General features: G+C 34.0%; 1 protein-coding gene across 1 annotated transcript in view; it reads left to right on the forward strand.

Moving 5' to 3' along the window:
• LOC123656074 (kinesin-like protein CG14535) overlaps positions 1–18800 on the forward strand; it is a 190876-nt gene that overhangs the window by 37593 nt on the left and 134483 nt on the right. Inside the window, exons 2-3 of the mRNA XM_045591798.1 lie at positions 17445–17552; positions 17744–18575. Coding sequence (XP_045447754.1) covers positions 17445–17552; positions 17744–18575 — 940 coding nt within the window. The remainder of the gene's footprint in view (positions 1–17444; positions 17553–17743; positions 18576–18800) is intronic.

An 18800-nucleotide genomic window follows, 5' to 3' on the forward strand; every position in this document is an offset into this window, starting at 1 on the left:
AAAATAGATGTTGTTCGATTCTCAGACCTACCCGATATGCACACAAAATTTCATAAGAATCGGTCAAGCCGTTTCGGTGGAGTTTAACTACAAACACCGCGACACGAGAATTTTATATATTAGAATGTAAAATTAAAAAATATTTCTAATTTGTATTTTTTACTAACATTATCGTATGAGAAGAAGCGTTTACCGCAACGTCTTTCACTAAAACCAATGCCTTAACTCTGAAGTATTACGTACGTCGCCATTTTGAGATTACCCTGTTTGCACCGAGACTTAATTTATCACTCACGAAAGTGTTTGAATTTTTAATGTTTTACTTGTACTTAGGACGTGGACGTCCAACGTGTGAGAACTAGAAGTTAATAAAAAGAGTATTCTCTTAGCTAATAGATTTTATAAAAAATATATTATTATTTATATTAAATATATTCACACGTTTATTTCACAATTTATACACATACACCGACACAATACTATCTCCTCTGCCTCTAGGTTGCCTGGAAGAGATCGCTTTTCAGCGATAAGGCCGTCTTTTATACCTTGTGATACTCTGTTAAAATCAATCTGATGTGTACTTATTATTTCTGTTTTGGTGTACAGTAAAATGTATTGTTATTGTTATGTTATTATAGCGTTTAATCCAGTGTGAACTTCTCTGTAAAATATTTCACCATTTCGTTTAGACGCGGTGTCTTGAGTACTTGTATTGTTTTTGAATTGCGTTTGTTACTGTGATTGCCAAACAAATATATCATTCGAAATCTACATTTATATTGCAAATATCTGATTATATACTTTCGAATATCACTGAAGTTATATTTCAATGTAAATTTTTTATTGGAAGTAATATACATAATATATAGGAAAAATTGGCACAAGTTTGTGACAATAAAGACTCAATTACAACTCAATAATGGAATTAATGCTTTCATCTATATGTATCCCCAGAAGATTGTACAATAATTTCATACCTAATTTCCTAATGGAGGTCCCGTAGGAGCTTTCTTCGGAAGTATACCAAGTATTATAACATTTTATTCTTTTACTTTTAGTTATTGCTTCTGTTGTTATTGTTATTTTATTATTTCTGAGACAAGATATTTTTAAGCATTATGTCAAGGATAAAAAAATATTATAAACAAAAGCGTAATAACAATTACAAACTTTATATTTGAGTTAGAATATTGAATTATGTGAATTGTTATACAAAAATTAATCTCCAAATAGATCACCCAATTTTATACATATTTCTAAGTTTTCTTTTTTCAAAACATTTAATATAAATTATAATATCATAAGCAGTCCTTTATAATAAAATATTCAACCTACTTTATTGTTTCTCATTTCAAAGTAGTTTTCAACTAAAATGGTTAAAGAAAGTGAATGGAAAATTCTTGTTCCCAATCAAATTAGGAAGCAGACGCCCAGGGGAGACCCCTTGTCAATCAAATAACACTTTCTTTGTATCATGTGATGTATTGATAGAAAATTACATTGGACAGTTTATTGAACTAAAATTGGTTATCTAGCAAGCTATTAAGGTGATTTATTTGACCATATTTATTATAGAAATGAGGTCTTAAAATCTGCCATACTAAGAAGTACAACATGTTACCATACTTGTCATTTGTCATTTTGATTTTTCAATAATAAGGCACTGTTGCAAGTGTACGATACCAAGTACAAGTCTGGCCGACATTCGCCTGACTGGAGTAGTATCTCGACCTCACAGAAGATCGCAGCTAAATAATACTGTTTTCATGCAGTATTGTGTTCCCGTTGGTGAGTAAGGTGACCAGAGCTCCTGGGAAAAATGGGGGTAGGATCGGCAACGCACTTGCAATGCTTCTGGTGTTGCAGCCGTCTATAAGCTAAGGTAATCCGTCCGAATACGGTGAGCCGTCCACTTGTTTGCCGACCTAGTGACCTATGATTAAGAATAATCACATAAGTAATTTATATGTAAAACGGTATATTTACCACGTTTGTGATGTGACGATTTAGGTTCCCCATAACTAAGGACTCTTGCAAGGTCTAAATCACAATATTTACATAACCATAGCGCTTATAACAATGCTGAATTACCGGGAAATAAAAATGACCTATAAAAGCATGATAACTATCCCGTTTTAGATATAAATAAAAAGACAAAAAATCGAATTCTACATTAGTTTCACTTTGGCTCTTGTCTATTTTGCGCAATAATACCTTTTCCGCTATAGACAATACCGGCATTCGGTCACGAGAATGTTTGCTAAAGGTAAATTGACATTCTTATCTCGTATCAACGAAGCCGTAGCTCCGTCAACCCCCTAATTATTGTCTGTCGTTCTCGATAATGAGAAATTGGTCTACACACGACCGAACCCATTGTATAACCACAGAAAAGTAATTCGACATTAGATTTTTATGTTGTTACCCAATCGCTCCTGTAATATTTTAAGAAAATGAATTTTTGACTGAGTTGAGCTAATATTTATTATATTATTTAAACATAATATGATGTTCACTAAGAAATGATTTTAGATGTCGTCCACGCTGTCTTTCGCCGAAACTTTTTTTTTTAAATTTACAGTTCTTTGTTATACAATACTTTCGGGTTTATAACTTTTCGTATATTTGGGTTTGAATTATCAAAATGTAACCTTAAAAATACCCGTAATTGTAATCTTTAACTGCCTACTACAAAAATACTGAAGAGTGAAATATATACATGTTACAATACATAAAATTTAGAAAAAATACGTCCACATAACTTTCTAATGGCGAAAGAACCGTTAATGTTGTTTTTTTTATGTCACTAGGTCGGCAAACAAGCGTACGGCTCACCTGATGGTAAGCGATTACCGTAGCTTATGACGCCTGCAACACCAGAAGTATCGCAAGCGCGTTGCCGACCCAATCACCAATCCCCCAGGAGCTCTGGTCACCTTACTCGCCAACAGGAACACAATACTGCTTGAAAACAGTATTATTTTGCTGTGATCTTCTGTAAGGTCGAGGTACTACCCCAGTCGGGCTGCTCCATATTTTGAGCAGGAAATTCCTGCAGTGCCCTGCCTCAGTTGTGTCTGAATTATGGATGAAGATTAAAAGGAAGTCTCTCTATATAACAATTGTTTATAGGAACTCAATGACCAAACCACCCGTGTGTATGCAAGGAATCGTTGATAGGTAATTGGGGCACAGAAATTGATCGTCGACGAATACGGGACGCTGAATCGCCTGTTGATATCTTTGTTATAACTCTCTATTGAAACGACAGGCACGAATTATGTGTCTGATATATGTGTTAACGAGTGACGACTTTATTGATTGTACAATCGCCAATCATGGTGTATTATATATATTCTTTATTGCATTAAAAAAAAAAAAACAAGTAAAAATCATATATACAAAGAAAGTTGGCAAGGGCGAACTTATCTCTAGAAGAGATCTCTATCAGTCTACCCATACATACACAGTACATTTGCATTATCAATGTAATAATTATCAAGTCAGCTGATTTATAATATTATAAAAAAACAGTAATTTTTGTATTCCTGGCGATTTTTTTAGCAAAATATATTATACTACCGACCCGCCCCGGCTTCGCACGGATGCAATGCTTTTACTAAATGTACTACAGAATGTCTTTATTTATAGTGTGAAGCTAGCTTATAGCATGGTTATTAACATAATAACAACAACATTCAAATATGCGTCGTTAGATAACACGTTGTTACAGAGTGCATTGAAGAAATAAAGGTTCATTGCTCGTTCCCCGTAGGTGATAATATGTAGCCTATATGTTGACCCGACTTCTTAATAATATTCGTGCCAAATTAAAAGTAAATCAATGCAGTGCTTTTTGAGTTTATCCCGGACATACATACAGACAAACAGACAAAAATTCTAAAAACTATATTTTTGGCTTCGGTATCGATTGTAGATCACACTCCAAGTATTCTTTAAAAAATATTCAATGTACAGTTTTGACTTTCCTACTATTTTATTATATGTATAGATATTCCTAATTCGTTGGTAATTTGTTTAACTAACTATGAAATATTTGGAGACGATTCAAAAGTCCGTTTGTAACCTCTTACAATGTATTCAATGTTTAATTTTTATTAAATATTAAAATTATTGTAAATTCGGACGTTCCTACATGTATCTATATATTAATACGTAAAGCAAAACATTGTACCCTTTTTACGAAAATTGTGTGGACGGAGGAGTATGAAATTTCGAAGTAAAAGAATAGTCAAAAATATTACACACACTACCATGTATTTGACACACACACACACGCACAATTTGAATTTTTTGAAAAAAGGTTCTTTATTTTCATATTTTTTTTGTTTTCTTTAATTTAAATTTTTAATTAAATTAAAGAAAAACAACCCAATAAGGGTTTAATGGCATTGTTACTGTTGAAATAAAAATATATATGTATATATAAATAAAATAGAAATTATAGTCGATTTTTGACCACTAGGCAACCAATAGTAAGTCGTAAGACAACAAACTAAATCTTTACTAATAACTAACTATGAAATACAAATGCAAGTTAAGGAAACCTTAATTTCGTCAGAACAACAATATTTCTTAGTTTAACTTTTCCCAGGTTACATTCTGTATTTTTCTGTCCGAAACTGTCCGTTGATGTTATACAGTTTTGTATTTATGGCTTTCTGGAGAATTGCCAGTGAAACAATGACAATCTCTAGTCTTGTTTATCTTTTAGAATTTATAGGAATAGATTAAAATATAAATGCAATTTTATTTTGAATCAGATTACAATAAAGAAGGAAAGATTAAATTAAAAATATATTTACGACTGGATGACAAAGAAAGCAAAATATATTATATTTTGTACTTGCGAGTCTGTTATATTCCATGAGTAATGTAATTGTGTGTGTGTAGTTTGATAGAAAAGTACCGTAGCTTATACATACACATATTTTATTTACGTAGATAATGCTAGCGATCCATAAAAAAATGTGATGAGTTAGGACTTATTTCTAATCGTGAAAGAAATTTTAAATGTTCTTAACATTTATATCAATCATCATCATCATCATTTCAGCCTATCGCAGTCTACTACTGGACATAGGCCTCCCTAAGTTCGCGCCAGACATCCCGGTCTTCCGCAATCCTCATCCAGCCTACACCGGCAATCTTACGTAGATCGTCGGTTCAACGGGCCGGAGGACGTCCAACACTGCGTTTGCGAAGACGCGGTCTCCACTCCAGGACCCGTCTACTCCAACGGCTACTCTATTTATATCAATAACATCACCGAATCTAATCTCTTCGAAAAATATTTCATATAGGGTAAAACCGGGATAGATGCCTCACTTTTTGAAATAGCCACCTAATTTTAAAAATATGATTTTTATACGAATAATTTTTATTAATGTAGCTAGCTCAATCCTTTATGTTGAATTATGACTATTTTTTTTCAACCTAGCCAATGCAGATTAAGCAGAAATTAGCTTTTCGTGAACCCTTTTTTTGAGGATAGAGGCCTACCTATATGGATAGTTGCCTCACCATGAAAATAGTGAGTAGGATAGATGCCCTTTAAACCTTGTAAACGAAAAACCAAAAACCAAATGTTAGGTTAGGCTACTCCTAAAACATCGATTGTCTCCAAGAAACATGGGCCATAGCAATGAAAAAAATTTGTGTTTTTATATATATATATATATATATAAATTTAATTTAATTTTACAAGCATTTATTCAACAAAAGTATAAATTCTTAATTGTTGGTCTAAAATCTTCATATCAAGTGTCAACATGCACATTGCACAATCATACTTTCTCATCGAAAGCTGAATGTAGGTTTTCTATAGTCCAAGAACATACTCGAGCTCGCATTTCTTCCTTTCTTTTATATTTTCGTGGCATAGTTCTGCTAGAATCAGTAAAACATCCAAACATAAATATACCTATGTACATAAAAAATATAACAGACACAAAAAAATTTAAACATATAAACTTACTCTGTATACGGTGAATGAAGGGATAGATTAACTACTAACTACTACTAAACACCTATACCTCAGGCATAAGACAGACTAAGGGCACCTATATCTCAAAAAATCAGGGCAACTATCCTTTATGATTGGGATAGATGCCCACGTAGTTTTTAAATAAATTATAAACAAAATAGCATCTATTTACAACTATAAGCAGACTCAATGACCCAGTATATTGACGTGATAAAAAATATAACGGAGTTTATTACTATTTATAAAATTATACAACCTTAAATACTAACCTTTAAAACTTTGACGTGTTTGTAAATTTCGCCACGGAGAAAATTACACACAAGATCCAAACGCGTCCTTGCCACACGAATATCTGTGGATATCTGAGGTACGGGGTGACTTCGACTCCTACTTATGCGATTAATTTTTATTTGTGAGTTCGGGATGTTAGGTTTTTAGAACATGAGGCATCCATCCCACTGCGGCATCTCTCCCGGTTTTACCATACACACAAAATTACACATATATACAGACACACACAAACACAAACACACACACACACACTCGTGCGTATAACGTTAAAAACGCAAGTACGACATTACCCTATTCCCATGCGACTTAATATGCAAATCGTTGGAAATAACAACAAAACGTTGTCAACGATTTATCGCAGCTCCTAAAGTACAGTAATACATAACACATTTATTTTTATTTAAAGTTATAACATTAACAAGAAAGTACAAAGCTTTTAAAACGTAAACAACACTGAATTAGGTGTTTTCTTCACGCTAAAACCCAATTAAAAGTGTTAACGATGTCCATTGAATTAATGTGGAGAAGCGATAGGTAACCATGTACACTTTTAACAAGCGACACGTTTTATACTTACTTCCTTGTGCCGTTACGATGGAAACTTGGAGCTACACAGTATAATATAATATACTATTTCAGAACGTAAATATATAGTGCGTTATGACTTGTAATTTTATTTTTTCAATAACCATTTTTTTTTTATTTATCTGGAAAGCGGTGTCTAAGAAATAAGATCCCTATGGTGAATACTTAATTGGATTAGACCCATACACACCACAATAAATAAATAATAAATAAATATCATATAGGTAACATACACACACGGTCGTCTGTTCTTATTGTAAGCAACTTAATGCTTGTGTTACAGGTAACAGCCGATTGTTATAACTATTTTTTTTTTTGATAAACATACACAGAAATAATACATATATAAATATATAAATACAAATATTATATTACACCCAGACTCAGGCGGGAATCGAACCCGCAACCCACAGAACAGAAAGCAGTGTCACTACAAACTGCGCCAACGGGCTAGTCAACAATATCTACAACATATGGCTCCAGGCATACAAAAAACACGAAAATTAATGGTATCACAATATTTGGTTAGTAGTAAGAGACGATAGATCCAGAAAACGCTACCGCAACAGTTATTTATGAGTATTCTAACGGTCAATATAAAGAATAAATACAAACAATATATATGTATATCAAAATAGCTCCTGGGGGGATTGGGGATTGGGTCGGCAACGCGCTTGCGATGCTTCTGGTGTTGCAGGTGTCTATAAGCTACGGTAATCGCTTACCATCAGGTGAGACGTACGCTTGTTTGCCGACCTAGCGACATAAAAAAAATATATCAAAATATCTAATGGACATCAAAAAAAAGTTTTTATTCAAAGAAATTTATTTATTCATTAATTTGGTTTAATGGCCTTCAATATAAGAATATAACCTGCAACCGAAACGCATTTAGAAAATATAAAAATATGGTGACATTTATTAAATCATAAATCTAACACCTACCGCCTAATGTTTGAGAACGAAGCTAAAATGTAAACATCGCTCCCTATCAAAGAATTTATGATGCTTTAAAGCATCTTCGCGGTCGGTGATAAAGAATTTTAAGGTGAAAAATTTTATATAAATTTTTTTAACGGGATTTCTATTTTTTAAGATTTAACCAGTAATATTATATAGCTTTTCGTATTTTGATTACTTTTATAACAGATTACAAACAATTGGCAACGATAGGTAAATATTAGTTACGATATTGATTTTGTTATTCAATTTCCATTTTAAGGGAAGGTTTCCATCTCATTAATTGTATTTTGCATAAAAAACAGTAAAATAATAAGCTAAAGACAATTATTGTTTTCTAATGTTTACGCGAATTTCATTCATTATAATGAAAGAACTTTTTAGGATTTTATCGCGGTTTATTAGGATATTAGATAGATAGATAGATACTCTTTATTGTACACAACAACGATCAACACAATAACATATTACAAATAAAAAATAAAAAAAGAAAAAAAAAAACAGTGTACAAAGGCGGTCATATCGCTAGAGTAGCGATCTCTTCCAGACAACCTTTGGGCATATAGGACACAGCGTAGTGAAAAAGCGGTAGGGAAGTGTACACAGAGAAGTGACAATTAGTGTCACCTAGAACAATATCAACTATCGAGTACAAATACGATATTAGCGGGAGGACCTCCTGTGTCCATGGCTTCTGTAAAGTATCCGAAACGTCGGGCATCTAAAAAACTTAATAAACAGCAATAAAACCCAAAAAAGTTGTTTCATTATAAAGACATGTAGATTAAAATAAAGATTCTGCGCTCTTCACTATAACTAGAAAACAATGAAACGAAAGTATTATGTAATGAATAATGCACGCAAATTTTTCAACATACGTTAAAAATGAGAACATAATCAACGTAATCGAAGACAAATAATTACATATGCATTAAAATGAGGCACACAAAAAATTAATACAGAAGGATCGAGAATTTTATGATTTTCTAAAATTTGTTAAAGTACAGGAATTTTAATTCCAAATATATAAAAGTTACTAAAACATCTTAGGTTTTATTGACAGACGTATTTTGATAGCGGCTCCTATATAGAATAATGTAAACAAACAGTCTATCATCCACGCACATTTTGTGATGTGACAGAATTTGGGTTACGATTATGTAAATCAAATATTTGATGTACGTGCAAAGAGATGGACGCGAAAAGATGGATTACAACTATGAGTGAATCACTTTGTCTTGTTTATAGGTATAAGTAAATTTGATTTCAATGATTTTTGATACAAGAAACATCAGTCGCGTTATTTTGTATAATTTTTTAAAATACATATGTATATTTAGAATCTTAGAAAAAGATTTCTACGAAACTTTTTCTAATAAAATAAGACAAAATCAAAATCAGCTTTCTTTAAATAGGCTTCAAAAACACTTTTAAGTCGATATTTTACTAATTAAATAATTATTTAAAATATTTACTAGTTTTTAGAAGTTAACCTACAACCGATTCGAAATTTAGATTTTGTAGAGAAGAATCGGCAAGAAATTCCACAGTTACTCTTTTGAAAATATAAACTGTGTTTTAGTACAAAATTTATAGTCTTGCATCTCTTCATGAAGTATAGCTTCACTAAGTCCACCTATGTAATCCTGTACAAATAATACGCTTTATTTATTAATTGATGAATAACCTCCACATGAAGCGCTTCAAAAATATTCGTGTACCAATAAAACAAAAAATGTCAATAAAACTACCGAAATAAGCCGGAGATCCTGAATAATATACAAGAATATTTTTGTACCGCTATTCTCACGGGATTAGAATTAAAAATTACGCGGACAAAACTATGAGGCACAGCTAATAATGCTATAAGGAAATCAAATACGCAAAAGATAACTAAGAGCATTTAAGTATATGACAAAATATAGCTTTAGCTCGATTACATAATCGTTGTTCCGTGCAATGACGTGTACATCTTAAGATACGCCAATATAAAATCCTTGAGATAAAGAAATATATAACATATGAATCAAACAAACATTTTCGAACATTTATAGATAGCCGTCCGTCCTCTTTAATGTAACACCTCACTTACAACGGGAAACACAGTTTGTTTATCGAATAGCTTCCTGAAAGATAAAAGAGTATTAGAGAGAAGAAGTCTTTGAAGAATCTCTTGATAACAGCAGGCGTAATGTTCGCGTTAAAATCGGTCGCATGTCAAACAATGAAAGAAGTTGTTTGGACGCTACGAGACTATTGTTCTGTGAATAGAACGTATAAAACAAACAATATTATCGATAAACTGTAATGAATAACGTGAGATTTTGTTGATACGACTTCAATAAAAGAATATTTATTTAGGCTATCTTATAATTACTTTAGTACTTTGAATGAAAACTTAGTGATTCGTGTAGTTAGCCCAAAGCCTGCGGTCGCGTTCAATTTTTTTTTTGATCAATTTTTGCCTGCGTTTTGTTTTCTTTTGTCTCTGTAGATATGTCTACCGTGTCTCAGAGTACTGCATATAAAACTGTCGGTCCCGGTTGAAATCATAGAAATCTGGAATCGCTACTTGTGCTCGTTGGAATTATCTAAAATCACACATTGGAGCAATGGATTAACCCCTTCTCCTTTATAAAAAAGAGGTATTTGACCAGCATAGGCACGCTTACAAGCGTTTTCAGTTTAGTGCAGCACTGAATAACTTCTGACAAAAAATGAAAAAAAAAAGTTTTAAAAAGTGATTACTAATTACTCAATGAAAACTTCTCTTTCAGGTTCCTCAAAAACTTCCTTTGAACTGAAAGTAGTCAAAGACCGAGATATAAAGTTAATGACATTTATCTAATAGCACCGTATTACGCGAACCAATTTTGTATTCTGTAACAAATTATATGATAAACAATAGTGATATACACATTCGCAATTAATTCAAAATCAAAAAATAAAACTGGAGGTAAAATAATTTTACTATATATTTAAAAATCTCATCTTTGAATATCAAAGCAGCATGTCAATATTTCTTCTTAATGTATATTAAATATTCTTTTACCGCAAATATTCTCTTTAAGACAGTCGTCTCATCGTTTTTCAAAGAGAACGGGAGATGCTTAAAGAAACTCCGACGGGAGGTGGAAGTGAAATGTAGAAAATGTATTTTATATTGTTTCACTATTTATTAAATATAAGATAGATATTTATGAAGACTTCAAGTTTTACGTTCAAAACAGTAAATTACTTATTTTGATACGTTCTAAGTGGAAGAACAATAGCAAAGGTATATTAAATAAATTTTCAAAATTAAAAAGACGATGATATTATTTATAGATGATCTCTTTAAGATTTAAATAATACTTCGTTTAATACTGTATTATTATTATTTAATACTAGCTGACCCGGCGAACTTCGTATCGCCTAACACAAACTTTATCGTATGGTATTAAAGTTCAAATTGACATTTAAGTATTATCACAAATCTTTTGTATGGGAGTATAGAAAAGTGTTGTTTTTAGACTTTTTCAAGAAATTTAATTTTTTTTTTTTTTTAGAATTTTTCTCTCGTAAGAACCATCCTCGTACTTCAAGGAATATTTTAAAAAAAGAATTAGCGAAATCGGTCCAACCATCCTCGAGTTTTGCGCTTAGCAACACATTCAGCGACTCATTTTTATATTATAGATTTAAGATTTTCAGTATGGACCAACACTAAAGCAAAATTCGTATGACATATCAACTTCAGCCTATCGCGGTCCACTGAAAGTTGCAAGTGCAAGTTCGCGCCAAACATTATGGCGCAAACTCATGTGTTTTTTCGCTGGCAGGCGGGTTGGTGACCGCAGGGCTGGCTTTGTAGCACCGAAGACGCTGCTGCCCGTCTTCGGCCTGTGTATTTCAAAGCCAGCAGTTGGATGGTTATCCCGCCATCGATAGGCTTTTTAAGTGTCAAGGTGGTAGTGGAACTGTGTTATTCCTTAGTTGCCTCTTACGATACCCACGGGAAGATAGGGGGTGGCTACATTCTTTTATAAAAAATCTTTTCTTTTTTGAAAAATTCAATTAAGCTGTCTAAATTATTCCCTAGCTATTAATATCAACATAAAACTAAACAAACATACATAACGATAAATTGCAGGCCAAACAAAATCGGCGATCACGTTCCATAGCTTAAATTAAAATGCTACTAATAAAAAAGGCAGTCGACAGTCTTATGTCTGGATACTTTTAAATCTATATTAGAATTCGACGAGGTATGCAAAGTTTCAAAGCCGGTTGGAAACATCATTATGTCCAATAGTCTATCACGTCCGATGGATAACGTGCTGAATTTTAAAACTAGAAAATTCAACTAAAAACTATAACGTTTTTTAAACGTATTTGTCATTTCCATAGAATTGCTTTGTTTATTTTAACTGGATTTGAATAATTTCAGTTGCGATTTGAATACATCTGCATTTTGGATTATTTTAAAATTTAATTTACTTTTAAATTGTTAGTTTTTTTTAATTATATATTTGTATGTTGTATGTTCTAACTTGACTGATATATCTATATTTAATTCTTTATTAGAGTTGTTCTTTTTGCCATTATAAAAATAATAATAAAAATTATATACATTTTCATTTATAGTCTGATCATAGACTGTAACCGACACGGTTTTGGTTACCAAATGTTGACATGTGATGAAAATACATTTGTTTTTTGTGTATTTGCCGTCCAGAAGTTATAACTTCTTTGGCGCTCAAATGCGTTTTATTCATGAATAGCGATGATTACTGTTGCAATTATACAAAACTAACCTATATTATTTTTGATTGATTAGCTAAGTAAGGTATGAGAAACTAAGAGATAGACAATAGAATCGTAGCATGAGTTCTAATGGCAACCTATAACTATGAAATCCCAAAAAAGCCACGTTGACATCTAATGTCTCATTAGCGTTTGTGATCATGCTTTTTGTCATCCTTAAATAAAAAACCGGCCAAGTGCGAGTCGGGCTCGCGCGCCGTGGGTTTCGTACAAACAAAATTATTAAAAACATGTTTGTTATATGGTGTAAATAAAATTTTTGCTTTTTGCAATTTTTCCTTTAACTGTGACGTTATTTCGTACCAAATTTCAAGATTCTGAGTTCATGGGAAGACCCTTTCGATCATACGAGTAAAACTATAAACGGGCCTTTTCCTGCTAAATAAAAAATCATTTAACAATATACACAATAAGAATAAAACAATGAATTAAATTTACAAAATTAATTTACTAATTTGGAAATAGAAACTAACCAATTTTGTGCCTTATTACTTTGTGATAAGCGATGTAAATGTAATTTTGATAACAACGATATGTTGGTAAACGATGAGAGGGTCTATTAAGTTGTTTAATCAGATGGGCTTATTATTTTAATGTGAGCCGTGTCGCCAGCGCATCCGGTGCTCATTGGACAGTGAAATTTTATACCGGGTTCAATCGTGCGTTCGTTAAAAAAAAACTATCGTATATTGAAAAATTTAAGGATAATATGTTGACCACTTCATAATTGTATTTGCTCGCAAACGAAAAAACCCTACTTCAATTACATCGACAAGTAATACAACGTAGGTAGACGAAAAAATAGTCAAGTAAAAACGCATTATTAGATATAACTCAAAAAGTAGTTGTCCACCCAGTCAAAATTTCTGATGTCACACACAAAAAAAATACAGTCGAATTGAGAACCTCCTCTTTTTTTGGAAGTCGGTTAAAAAAATACAGTCGATTTGAGAATCTCCTCCTTTTTTGGAAGTCGGTTAAAATACTTTTTGAATAACCAATATTGAAATCATTCTAAAAATAGAAGATGTCATCAATTAAATATTAAGCTTGAAATATGAGAGCTTTTAATATGAGATATATCCTACTAGCGATCCGCCCGGCTTCATTCAGGTGCAATGCTGATACTAAATATAAAATATATAAATATTTGCAATGTAAGCGCAAAAAATATGTTTACATATTATAAACCTTCCTCTGGAATAATTCTATTTACAAAATAAAAACCGCATTAAAATCCGTTGCGTAGTTTTAAAGATATAAGCATACAGACAGCGGGAAGCGACTTTGTATTATACTATGTAATGAAACATTTCAATTATTTTTTCATTCAATTATCTAAAAAAGTTTCATATTAGGGATTAGGTTTATATTATCAAAAAGTTCGCATATCGGAGGATAGAATTCATTATTAAAATGTTACTACTTGACTTTTTCCCTTTTAAGAAAAAATGGTAAATTTAAACACTTAGCGAATAGAAACATAAAAATAATCTTTTTACTTAAAATGTCAGATCCAGCAGTGAATAAAAATATTCATTTGAAATTCTCATAAGACTAATCCTATATGGAGTCGTAAAAACTCAAAACGAAACAAAAGTTCACCATTAGCTGACATAAAACATTGAAAGCATATCTAGTTAAGATGAAGACTCTGAGATAAACTGTACAAATCACTAAAAAACTCCTTAATACACTCGCTTAAAGATGCAAATAGGTATATTAAATTTGCAATTTAGACCCCGATAGCACCGCAAATGATTTAAGTTATGAGAGCTAGCGTCGGCGATTTAATAAAATAGGGTAGTAAATGAAAATTGAAAGTAGTAAACGTATCGAGCAGTAATTTAGTGTTGAATCATTACAGTTTAAATACAACACAAGCAAATAAAATCTATCACGCAAAAATAATATTACAAATTTGTTACATTTATTACGTTGTTCTCATGTAATAATAATAATAATAATACACTTTATTGTACACCAAAAACAGAAATAATACATATCAAAAAAAGAAAGAAAATATTGACAATATATTCATTAGGTACAAAGGGCCTTATCGCTAAAAAGCGATCTCTTCCAGGCAACCTTAGGGCAAAGGAAATGGTCTAGCGTGTAAGTGAATATGTATTTTTGAGAATAAATATTATTTAAACCCAAATACAATAACCTGCCCAGCGTGGTGACTATTGGCAAAACACACGAGTGCACGCCATTTTTGGCGTGAATATGTGGAGGCCAGTAGTGGACTGCGAAAGGCTGCTGTGATGATGATGATGAAACCTAAATTTAAAAGCTAAATTATAAACAATTTTGAATTATGAAATTAAATGACAATACTTATCTTTCTATTAACTGAGTAACCATAAGAAGTATATTATTGTGAATATATAAATATATAAGCATTGGCAGCAAAATTAATAAACAATTTAGAAATTGCTACATTTAAACATTAAGTCAATTATAAACTTTGGTAATGTAACCAAAAATTAATAAATTCAACTAAATATTTATTATATAACAGAACACAAGCTGTTTTCTTATAACGGAATATTTAAATCTAATTCAGCTTGAAAAATATTTTTTACTTATCCAATTTTATCAACAGAAAATTAATTATACAGTTTTTTCAAAAATCACTAGGAACCCATTAGAAAAATTATCATCAATCTCCTATAACTTAAGCCATTCGCAAATGTTGGCAAGCGACGAGCTCAAAGAACCTTCAGACAATGAAGACATCCCTATAATACGCACGACTAGACATGAATCACGATATTTTTAACTTTTTTATTTATCCCTGTGAACCCCTTTTTTAATAACTATTAAAATGATATTGAGTTTTTAGCAGTTTTGTCGTACTTACACTATGCATCTCAAGATTTATTGTTGCTTAGGCATCAAATATGAATTTATATTGCCGAAGATTTTTAAATTTTCGTCTAGCGGGTTGTGGAAACAATTGTCTCCGATGTATCAAACTGGGTTACGATGAGATTTAGCCTGTAATATCCGACTGCTGGGTATTGTAGGAGAAGAATCGGAGCTTTACCCACCACGCTTCCCCACTGCTGGTTCACGAATATATTCCCAATTATGAGTAACGTTTGCTATCAGGTGTGTATGATAACAACCGGGAACAACAGATAAACGAGCTCTTCGAGGCACGGTGGGAAGACCCAAAAGGACAGATGTCCAAATCGAAATGAAATATTTGTAGAAATACAAATATGCATTCCGAGTGGGATCCGAACCTACAAACCGCCGATGTTTAGTCGCGTCCACGCCACACTACAACAGAGCGGTTGACTATAAACTATGTTCTATATTTATATTGCAATTTAGTCCATACCAGTAGACATTAAATATCTAAATTGAACTCTGACATTATAAAAAGTAAAAGGGTCAGGGACTTTTTAAAAAAATATGAAATTTCAGATTAATTTTACTAAATCCCACGCAGACGTCAAATGCGTGGTAGAAGTTAATAAGATTATGAAGAGGATATTTTATAGCGAATTTGCTTGTTAGTGATATTCGTAGAAACTTTTGAACCAATTATGTGAATCGTTACAAAGTTGTCTAAAAATAATAACAAAAATGTGTTTAATCTACATACAATACATATAACGTATATTTCTAATGAACAATTATGACAGGAACAATATAACACATTGTTAACAGAGAGTATGTTTAACCGCTGATTGGAATTTAGAAAATTTCTTCGTATAGATATTAACAGGTAAAAGAATACCGCCTTTCTAGGCAAAATAACTTGGAAAGGATGCAACAGAAGGCGAAAACTTCTACGAAAGTGACGCGACTGGTCAGCACGGTCTTGTGGCTGTTGCGCTGGCGGTGTGGGTTCCGCGCACATGTCATACATCTGTATTGTAGTGCTTGTAAATTGTGTATATTTTCTGACCTACGACACATATGTAAATCCTACTGGAAGTGAACGGTTTATTTATTTCATTATGTTATAAAAATATTGCTTTACACATCAACTACCTTAGCGAGGCAACATTGGTATTAGGAAATATAATGTTTTAATTATTCTTTGACGGTTCGCAGGAAAGTGGACATAAGGTGCCAATCAAACCACTAATTGCAAATTCATGCTTTGTTACATTAACGCGCTTCAAAAATTTATGGTAAGTAAGGTAACCAAGCTACATATAGTAGCTGATACAGCTATGAATTTGCAATTAGTGGTTTGATTGGCACCTTATGTCCACTTTCCTGCGAACCGTCAAAGAATACTTATAACAAATGGACACAACGATAAATAATAATGTTTTAATTTTCAAAAATTGTAGAAAATTAAAAGAAGCTTTAACTTTTTTCAATATCCTTGTCCTTGTGAAAATACATTCAAGAATAAGTACAAAAAGTCGTAAACAAAAACACGAGTTTCGTACACTTTAACAATAACTCACAATTAAACCGATATATATTTTTGCTCTGATATAAGAACCGAAAAAGTCGCTTCGAGAGAATTACTCATAGGAATTCGAAGAAAAATGTTCGAATGAGGATAATCTTACTAAGATAATTCCCACTCAAGTGGACCGATGTCTTCGCTTACGAACCCGAGCAACGCCGCAGGGCGCGCTAACTGATGGGGACTTAGCGGGGATCTCTTAATTTATAGCTCGGAATTGGTTGTGGTACATGTCAAAAGCAAGAACAGGTTACAATAGGTTGTTTAATTACAACAATTTTATTTCATTATCAATCCCTCATTCTCAATCAGTACTTGATTTAAAAACATTCGAATTTTTGAAAATGGTAGTCACAAGACAAATTGCTTAACATGGGGGAGTCCCCAAGTGTTTCTAGCTACGTCCTCGTCGTCTCCCCTGGACCCTGTCCTGACCCCGGTAACGCAGGTGGCAGGCAGGTGACTGAATGTTATAGGCTATACTTGGTTGTGGATTATTTTGTCTTTGTGACTGCGATTGTTAAACGATGCTTCCTCTACGCGAAAGTAGAGGTGGAGTTGCCAAGGGCCCTTCTCAGGGCCAACCAAACGGCCCTTCTCAGGGCCAATCCAACGGCCCTTCTCAGGGCCAATCCAACGGCCCTTTTCAGGGCCAACCCAAAGGCCCTTCTCAGGGCCAACCCAAAGGCCCTTCTCAGGGCCAAACAGAAGACGGTATCGAAGTTCTGGAAGATATTTCCATCACCTCGTTGTCTGAGTCGGAGCTGGGGCGAAAGCGCCTTTACTCAGGGGGTTCTGAAAACTCTGGCACGGAGACAGGGACGGGAGCGACCGCGGGGAGTAGAACCCGTCCAGTGGCCAAAAGGGGCAAGGCAACCACACTCAGGGGCGCCAGAGCAGCTCTGAGAGAGCGCGTGGAGAGAGACCGGGAGGAAGAGTTTGAGGCGGCACTCGACAAGAGAGTATTTAGGAAGGAGCAGGGTGTGGGGGGTCATATGGAGGAGACCCCCATCGAGATAGACAATATCGAGGAACGGGGGGCCGAGGAGCTCAGGGTGGCCTCTGAGGCCAACCTTAACTTAATCCTCGGCTTGACTGGGAAGTCAGTCAACCTCAAGGGCGGTTACGCTGCCAAAATCAGAAGGGCCGCCGGTTCCATTAGGGAGATGCTGGAGTCCCTAGTGGTCCGCACCGAGACGGACGAAGTCCGAAGGCTGAGGGCGGACAATTGTCGCCTCGCGCGGGAGCTGGAGTTGTGCCGTGAGGAGATACGCGCTTACAAACGGGAGTTCGAGGATAGCCGCAAAAAGGTGGCTGAATCCACGAGCAGAAAGGAGTCTGCCGACCTAATGCAGGATATAGCGATTATGGTCGGCAACATTGTGGACGACCGCATGGCGGCTCTTCAGCTCCCTGCTGCCCCTACTTGCGGCACCCCAATGGCTAGGGACAGCAGACCTCCTGCAGATCGGAGAGGGGAGGGTCCGGATGAGCTCCCAAATGAAATATTTGGGGCTCATCCTTGACGGAGGGTGGACCTTCGGTCCACACTTCGCTATGGTGGGACCGAAGGTCGTGAAGATGGCGAGTGCACTGGGCAGACTCCTCCCGAACCTCGGAGGACCCAGCGCCGCCTGCAGGCAGCTATATTCCGGAGTCTGCCGGAGTATGGCGACGTACGGTGCCCCGGTTTGGGCGGATCGCCTC

The sequence above is a fragment of the Melitaea cinxia genome, chromosome 8 (assembly GCF_905220565.1).
Source record: "Melitaea cinxia chromosome 8, ilMelCinx1.1, whole genome shotgun sequence".
NCBI lineage: Eukaryota > Metazoa > Arthropoda > Insecta > Lepidoptera > Nymphalidae > Melitaea > Melitaea cinxia.